Source organism: Patella vulgata, chromosome 8 (genome assembly GCF_932274485.2).
Source record: "Patella vulgata chromosome 8, xgPatVulg1.2, whole genome shotgun sequence".
In the NCBI taxonomy this organism is placed as follows: Eukaryota; Metazoa; Mollusca; class Gastropoda; family Patellidae; genus Patella; species Patella vulgata.
Genome location: NC_065886.2, coordinates 41,338,507 through 41,348,135, shown reverse-complemented (window position 1 = coordinate 41,348,135; position 9,629 = coordinate 41,338,507). Strand labels below are relative to the sequence as shown.

Below are 9,629 nucleotides of genomic sequence, written 5' to 3'. Positions count from 1 at the left end.
AAATATTCTACATTCTAACAATAGATAGACCGGCTAACAACCACAGAATCTCCAAGCAACTTTTTAAAATTTTGTTGAAGTCACACTACATGAAATATCAAAATATTTTTTGCCATCTTTGGATGAACGTGCACTATCAATTGTCAGCTGAAGAGCACAAAAACATGCCTAACAGTTAAATTAACAACACGCCTCCGGCCTCAACATCCCGAACAAAAAATTTAACGAGCAATCCATCAATGCTAGGTCTTTCATGCTATGTACTAACCACTATCGACAACATAACAAATGCAAAGCTGTGTACATACATCAACAATAACAAACTTACAACACATAATACAAATTATTTTCTTTCTTTATTTTCTGTTGAATTCCTATTACATGTATATACATGTAGCAATATCATTTATAAATAATATTTACACAAAATGTATACATCATAATTCAAAAGACATCATAATATACAATACAAATATACAATAATGTGTTAATATTGTACATTTTATAACAAGCACAAAACTTTTTTTTATTTGAAAGGGAGTCACTATAGTCTACCAAATACTGTAGATCTGGGTATCAAAAGAACCAGGAGGGTCATGGGTCAAGGTCGAATGTCAAGAGATAGTTGAACAACCACAAGAGAGAGAGAGAGAGAAATGGGGTTTAACGTCCACTCGACACATACTAGGTCATTTCGGGACTAACATACGGTTAATTTTTTTTTATTTCAATAATTCGCTTGCGCGTAGGGGTCTTTAGCAGTGGGAGGAAACCGGAAACAACCACAGGAACCCTGACCTGCAAACTAGTGAACATTTGCCCCGTTTTTTTTTTTTAAAATGAAATTCATATACTGTGTAGGGACATTTCGAATCATTGTTTTCACTAACAAATTAAATAATCCTTTTCTTTAACAGGCTAAAATTGATGAGAGAGAGAGAGATAGATAGAGAGAGAGAGAGAGAGATAGATAGATAGAGAGAGAGAGATGGGGTTTAACGTTCACCCAACACAAAATAGGTTATTTCAGGACTAACATGATTCAATTTTATTTCAATAATTCGCTTGCGCGTAGGGGTCTTTAGCAGTGGGAGGAAACACACAAAGTTGGACAGGCTACCTTATTCCTTGTCACATAGAACCATGTCAGTTGACTAAATGACAGACCTTATGTTACAACGTCGCACCCACGCTAACCATTAGTCCTACTGTTCTGCTCTGACTGGGCTAATGAAGACTAGTATTTCTTACAAGTTTGCTGGGAAAACAGTTCACACAATCATAAATTTATTTATTTGTTCAATACCATAGAAATGTATGATCATGTACTGAACAAATGTGTGATTGTCTCAGACAGGTCTTTAGTTTTAAATACAATGGAAACTTTAAACTAATTCAATTGAAAATCTGACTTAGTACACTGTTCCTTCAATATGGTTACAACAATTAACCAAACATTAAACAAATATATCGGTAGTTATGACAAAAATGGTGATTTAATGATGATGAAAAAATTGATGATGGAAAATGAAAATAAATGAGCTAGTCGAGAACAACCAAGTTTCATCAACCTATCCAGCGAGTAGTTTTACTCTTTCCCAGAACGGCATCATAAAGATTTGAAGACAGGAATAAAATCATGGTGTAATAATTATGTTTATAATACATGAAAGTCTGGGAGAACATCATCATTATATTCAACTATTAATGGCACTGCTTTTAGCTTGGAATAAACCAGTTTCTATATTATAATATTGCTTCAAGAAATATATACTTTTCCGAGCAATTTCAAACAACCGTCACAAGGTGCAAAGAAGCCTTAACAGTGTTCAATACTAGAAAATGTGAAATTCTGGAAGTGAGAGATTATGTTCATGGATCAAGCTCCTTTCTAACATTAGTAAAAATCTGGTCCACTTCACCGACTCCAGCAACCAAGGAAAAAAATCAAATTTTAATCTGATTCCATTTTAACGCTATTTAGTCTTAAAATGGCAGAAATTAATGTGGATCTTTTGCTTTATAACAGAAATTTTTTGAAAAGCTTCAGGTCTTTGAGAATTTTGATGTAAACCTCTGATATTCAATAGCTACAAGTCAATAAGTGTAGCGCTGATGCTTAATATGACATAATGATGCAGAATGCAACAATTAACACTTGTATAATTTTAAAAATTTGAATGGATTAATTTACACCCATTACTTATAAATCAGGTAATAAAATTCAAAATTATAAATTTGCTGAAATTTTGGTAAATCAATTGAAAAATATTAATTTGCTAAACATTAGGAATGCACTTACTTCATCCCAAACTTGTAAGGTATTAAATGTAACGATTTGCCGATTTTGTTCCTGTCTTAAAATCACCTGGTTGTTCAAGACATCAATATAAAGAGATTCCTACATATTGGTTTTAATCGCTCCAGCCCAAGCTGTTTCAAATTGTATTTACAGATTTACATCTTTAGTTGAGATGTAAAATGTCCTTCACCAAAAGTTGGAAGTAGCCTCTATGCATAGTGCATTGTTGGCTGGTGGTGGATTAAGACTACATTATCAATAAGTTACAGCAAAAACTCTCTAGCATATACACACTGAGCGCTTTTTTTTGTAAAGACTTTTATTCATTGCAGTCAGATGAAATAGAACTTAATAAATGAAATGAAATGGGGTTTAACGTCCTACTGTTCTGCTCCTAACCTGGGCTAATGAAGACGGGCATACGCCATACAGTGTGCTATGGGGGAAATTTTGCCCGGGCAGCGGCACTATCGCCTACTCTTATATCGAATTCCAACTGCCAAGGGATCTTTTACGTGCATTCCAATGTATACACGGGACCTCGGTTTTTTGTCTCATCCGAATGACTAGACAGCTGTCCTTGTCAGGCCCTCCGTCCTGCATCACTGACAAGGGGAAACCACGCCAGAAAATCTGGATGAACTTTCTCGGCCAATGCAGGGATCGAACACCCGCCCTCCAGGCTAGGGAGCCAGCGTCTTACCCACTTAGCCACGTGATCCCCCAGAACTTAATAACGTCAACATAATACTTTGGTTGCTTTGAGAGTAACATGGTACGTTTTTTCTATGGGTATACATTTAAGGCAAGGGGCAAAAGTTTTGCCTAGAAACACCAAATGCTACAAAAATTGCAATTTGTCATAATGTGTAAGAATCTCTTAATATTGAGGTTAAAGGTCAAGTTATAATTATGTGTGTCTGTCTTTCCTTCCTCAAATACTGTTGTATTTCAAGGTAAGATGTCCTTGGAAGAACTGACAAAACACACAAATTAACCTCATCCTCCTCCAGCTCCTCCACGTCGTGTTGGTCTGTAACTACAACTGTCTCCTCCACTACCCATTAACGGATTATAATCTGAAATGACAAAAAAACATTTTCTGTTAGCAGCTAGGGAGAAAAGATATGACATGTGGTTAAAAATATTACTTATTTCCACCAACTAAGCTAATGAAGGCAGGTATATAAACACTGTGAAGTGTTCTATTTAAAATTGTGCCTGGAGAAAGGCACTACAAACTACATGTATTGGAGGATCTTTAACAGGTTGCCAATGGTAAACACAGGGCATTAGTACTTTGTAACCATTCAACCAACTAGTAGGTTTTCCTGGCCGGTCCTATGTCAAGAGAAAGCCAGACTGGAAAATCCCAAGAAACTTCTCTGCCAACGCCGTGATCCAACCTTCAACTGTTTGGTTAGTGAGACCAAAAAAATGAAATAGATATGCAGTATCCTATATTGTTTTCTTTTTCATTATGTCCAATCGTAAATACTCATATTCTTTTGAAATTCAATGATGATAGACTTTATCATCTGCTGTGCAAACTTTAGATTGCTCGGACAATCACCTACATATAAAATATTAATCATCCTTGTAAAATGTTTTTTAAAAATAAATTAAGTGTGCTCATAACTGGTATCCCTATGATAAACATACATTATGCAAGAGCTAAATCTGCCTATTGTAAGTCTTTATTTAGGCTTCAGATGTTATAAAAATTATTAATTAGATCTTTATTTACATGACAAGCTCAAAATCAACTCTGTAGACCCTTGGATGGCTTGGATATAGCTTGGATTTAAACAGTCGTCCATTTAATAATTAAATCAATAATTGGCCGACCAAGCTAACGTTTACCGTTAGTTACTGACGTCACTACCGGTGACAAATGATGAAAGGTCTGCCAAGCAAGGGTACCATAGCCATTGAGACTGTTACTTGATAATCGAGAATATGTGGGTGGAGTTATCATCTGTCAATCAAACGATCGGCAATTCTCGTAGATGATGTGGAGAAAACCCAAGAGGTTGCACAGGAGACCCTATTCCTGGTCAAGTACAACCGTAGAATCGAAACCATGCCAGTTGACTCAATGACAGACCATATGATACAGCGAACACGTGCTGAACACGTGCTAACCATTCGGCTGTCCATGCCCCCAGTCTTTATTAGAAATTTATCACAAGTCAGTTAATGTGAAGAAAACATCCTGTTATTTCTTATTTAAAATCTATATTTTGATCCAAGACAATAAAATGTTAAGGAACAGTTCATTTACAGTCAACACCAAAACAGAATGAGAATGATCTGGGTTAGTTACAGAGCGTTATACACATCCTACGTCACCACCTGTGAAACATAATTGCATGTATCTATGCATTTCAATTTTATAATTTAAATAATGGTCGATAGAAACGACATTGTTTTGTGCACCCTTGCCAAATATACAAGTCATATAAGGGATTTTGTCCTAATAGTGAGCATATTCTCAGATATCTAAACAAAATATACAGCATGACTCAATCGGTCTTTCTACAGCTTTCTAGAAATGCAAACACAAACTTTGCCATTACTCTTAGGTTATCGAATGATCTTTACCCTAGGCTTTCCCGGGTTAGTATTCAAACAGACCTAGGGCTATAATAACTTGGTGTATATCGAGAAACCTTCCTATTAGACTTGGTTGTTGAGAATGATACATTGAGAGAGAGAGAGAGAGAGAGAGAGAGAGAGAGGTCTTTAGCAGTGGAAGGAAACCGGAGGGCACGAAGAAAACCCACGAGGTTGGACAGGCGACCCTACTTCTTGTCACGAACAACCGGGGATTCGAAACCATGCCAGTTGACTCAATGACAGGCCTTATGATACAGCACACACTGCTAACCATTTGGCCATCCAACCCCCCCAGAGTGAGCCAGAGCAAGAGAGAGAGAGAGAGAGGGGGTTTAAGTCCACTCAACACAAACTAGGTCATTTTGGAACTAACATATAGTTCAATTTTATTTCAATTATTTGCTTGCGCGTTGGGGTCTTTAGCAGTGGGAGGAAACCAAAGGACCTGGAAAAAATCCACGAGGTTGGACAGACAACCCTACTCCTTGTCAGGTACAACCGGGGAATCGAAACCATGCCAGTTGAATCAAAGACAGACCGTATGATACAGTGCGCATGTGCTAACCATTCGGCCACCCAAGCCTCCCATGATACATTGTATAAATGGGACATATTATTAATATTAGTAACAGCAATGAAACTTATGCTGTCTGTCTACAATTAGCTCCGCTTAAGGGCGTTAAGTAGTCTAAGATATGCACTAACTTTTCAACATCAATCATATTAAGACTTTGTAGACTTGTACCATGTGTAAAATAACCCATGTGTAACAATGGAGGTAAAAGCGGAAAGAAAAAAAAAATATTTATAGCAAACAAGAAAGTTTCCCTGATCTAGATCGGTTCTTTAACAAATTGTGACGTTGTACACGCCATCATCCGCTCTAAACAAACATGGCAGTGTCCAGCAGCAGTTTCACAGTGGATCACTGACATGTATCTATATATGACGTCAGAAGGAATTCCCTCTAAGATGCGATTATCCAGTCTACCATCTATCGCGACTGAAACATGGCTGAATTTCATTATTTGATGGTCGAACACTACCATTTTCAAATGTATAATATGATTTTTTACGTCCAAATTACTGTATTTTAAATCTTGTTGTGGACCTTTTCAAAGAATTCACCGAAAATCACAAAGTCTCGTTTGAAGGTAAATAATGAACAAAGATTTTAAAATACTTTGAGATGACCGTTTGCAATCCGATCTACAGGGGGGATTAGCAATATCTCTTATTTTTAGCATGTACTAATAGAATTTCCAAGAAAACTCATCCTTTTTTTGTGTTTCCATGTGCATTTTAGACTGCTCAATGCCCTTAAGAACAGACACAAAGCTAGCTGACTGACACTTTAATTCCTAATTTGACAATTTTAGTCGAAAACAATAAGTATACTACAAGATGAATATTGAGATTTATTTATTCTGTTTCCATTTAATGGAATTTAAACTGTTTATTATTCTTTGTATCAAAGATGTAAAACAGATTAGAACCGCATAATAAAATAAGTCACAAATTTAAAGCTCTTCTGAAAACAATTTAAAGATCTTCTGAAAAACGAAACTAAATTTGTGGCACCAAAAAAAGAAAGAATCTCAGCTCACCTGTTGGGCGTAAAGGTTTTTTATTTTTTGGTTTTGAAAATGAAGTTGATGGACCAGAACTAGAAGATGCTGATTCCTCAGGCTGAAAAAAAAAAAAAAAAAAAAAAAATTACTTTTCTAAGATAATACAGAAAAATTACCCACCTAAAAACAAATCAAGAACAATCTTTACATATAGCACTGACAAAACATTTACTGACTTCACAGATTTCACTTAGTACACAATCTGGTTTGGTTACTTTTGCATCATTTATTAATGTATTTGGTGGGAAATCAATGTTTCGGCTAGAGATATTCTAACTATAAAACTTTTCAACTTTCCAATGGTTTATTATTGTTTGCTTATATCATGTTGTATTTCTTATCTACTGACATTTCGAATTCAAAATAGGGCTTCCAGTAGGGCCACTGCCTGGACAAAATTTACCGCATAGCACAGTGCATGGCATATTCCTGTCTTCATTAGTCTGGATGATGCAGAAAAGTCATTTCATTTTCAATTGTTATTTGTAGACCTCCTTATATAGGTCTATAGAGTATGCTATAGTCTATTGTATACAAATACATATACTGGTTCTCTGATAATCCTTACAAACAATATGATGCCGGAAGGAGATTCGTATTTTTGAGTCTTGATTTTGTCAAAGGATCACTAGTTCACTACTTGACTAAATGACTTCTTATTTATAAACATCACATTTTATGGTACAACTGGGGAATCGAAATCACGCCAGTTGACTCAATGACAGACCTTATGATACAGTGCGCACATGTTCTAAATATTCGGCCATCCAACCCCCCATCCCTAGATAGATACATTACAATTAATATAAACATACATAGACATTTAGATGAAAATATCAAAGAATACAAAGAAGATTATAGAAATAGAAAATAGGTTTATAATATAAACTATCAATTAACATACATTATCCCATTAAGTCGCATTCTTATTGTACTACTTATTATGAGGACTATGTCCTTAAATGTCATATCAATATTAAGGTAACCAATTAGACCATAGAAAAGTAATTATGGTGTCTTGACGGACCGTGGTGACATGGCTCCCCCCTAGAAAAGATGGCGTCCACATAGTACATCATCTAGATTTAGGATACCGTCATGTATACATGTATGATTATGGTCATACAGCCAACATAACATGATCAACATGTATATAAATATATATAAGAAAATATGCATTTCACAATAAGTCAAAGTAATATTTTCGATTAAAATAAGTTAATAAATAAATCATTAAACCCTTCAACACTTGTACTGCCATGAATATGATTAAATCACATGGCCAATACATATAAGTAATAGATAAGTCAAGGTCTTAATCTTGAAATACCATCCTGTATATGACTAAGGTCATATAATGCCAAAGTTACATCGTCAATCATAACTCATAAGGAATATATATAAAATAAAACATAGTATTACAATGAAATTATTATGGTAGCCAAATAAATAGACCATAGAAAAGTAATTATCAGGTCTTGACAGACTGTGGTGACAAATGTATGATTATTCAGTATCATTTATGATTGCCAGTAAGATAAATGATCTTAGGGAACATATTTGGAGACATTGGAATTTCTATATGTTTAGTTCTTGTGAACCAGGTAAAATAATTACATGCAGTAATTAAATAATGAATTACTCTTTGCAATAAAAACAGGTCATACAATACTTTTCATGTATTGCAGGATTAACTGGAATTCTGTTTGTATCAATTTTATCGCATAACTTAAAATAAAGTACCGAGCCATTAAAAGTAGTTAAACCGCCAATATTTGATATCTTGGTTCATCGTAAACTGTCAAATAACAGGTTTGCAGAATGCGTCTCATTCATTTAGCCAGAATGTAGCAGCTGTTTTGTCTTCATTATCATCATGGGGGGTCATGATGGCTAAGTGGGTAAGACGCTGGCTCGCTAGCCTGGAGGTCGGGTGTTTGATCACTGCTTTGGCTGAAAAAGTTCATCCTGATTTTCCGGCGTGGTTTCCCCTTGTCTGTAATGCAAAACTGAGGGCCTGACAAGGACAGATGTCTAGTCGTTTGTATGGGATGAAAAACCGAGGTCCTGTATACACATTGGCGTGCACGTAAAAGATCCCTTTACAGTTGGAATTCAATAGAAATGAAATGAAATGAAATGGGGTTTAATGTCCTACTGTTCTGCTCCTATACTGGGCTAATGAAGACAGGTATATGCCATACAGTGTGCTATGAGGGAAATTTTGCCCGGGCAGTGGCACTATCACCTCCGTCCAGCATCACTGACAAGGGGAAACCACGCCGAAAATCTGGATGAACTTTCTCGGGCAATGCAGGGATCGAACACCCGACCTCCAGGCTGAATTCAATAGAAGAGTAGGTCATAGTGCCGCTGTTTGGTCAAAATTTCACTCATAGCACACTGTATGGTGTATGCCAGTCTTCATTAGCTAACCCCATTTCATTTCATTTTATTTTATTATTATCACAGATGCATCCAGCACCACTGACAATCACTAAGCCAGCAGATTCTATTTTCTGTCAAACATATCAGTTTCATAGTTCATTTTGCTGATTCTGCTTCAGGCACCCCAGCATGAAATGTAAATCGCACAATATTAAGGCAGAGCGCATCATATACACAAATGTAATTAAAAGATAGAAGACAGCGGGAATGACAGATTATTTTTATGACAAGCACATAATGAGGTGGTTAATAAGATTGCCATCGGTAAGACATTATACCTTTCATCATATTGTAGAAAGGCTGTGGAATCAGGATATGGACATGCATCAACATCTTTGATCATAAAACTACCAAATATAACCCAGTCTACCTGAAAGTTCCTTCAGGACTTTCTGAACTTAATGTAGTAAATATATTTTGGAAATCTCATTAACAACCATGGAAAGAGACTGAAGTATTTTTCAATTCATTAAATGTTCATCCCCAAAATAATATATTCAGGTTGACAAATATGTTTTGACAGATTCACCAAATACACCCCCCAGTGTTTTTATCTACCGAGCATCTACTGCGTGGGTTCATAGTTGGCGGTACATTTCGGTCATGATCTCTTATTATTTTAAAAGTTG

The 9,629-nt window shown here is 35.8% G+C and overlaps 1 protein-coding gene across 1 annotated transcript in view; it reads right to left on the bottom strand.

The window, feature by feature from the left end:
• Window positions 1-337: 337 nt before the first annotated feature.
• The window catches only part of LOC126829829 (selenoprotein S), a 40,769-nt gene continuing 31,477 nt past the window's right edge, over window positions 338-9,629 (bottom strand). Inside the window, exons 5-6 of the mRNA XM_050559976.2 lie at window positions 6,529-6,610; window positions 338-3,381 (exon numbers count right to left, since the gene is read on the bottom strand). Coding sequence (XP_050415933.1) covers window positions 3,302-3,381; window positions 6,529-6,610 — 162 coding nt within the window. The 3' untranslated portion in view covers window positions 338-3,301. The remainder of the gene's footprint in view (window positions 3,382-6,528; window positions 6,611-9,629) is intronic.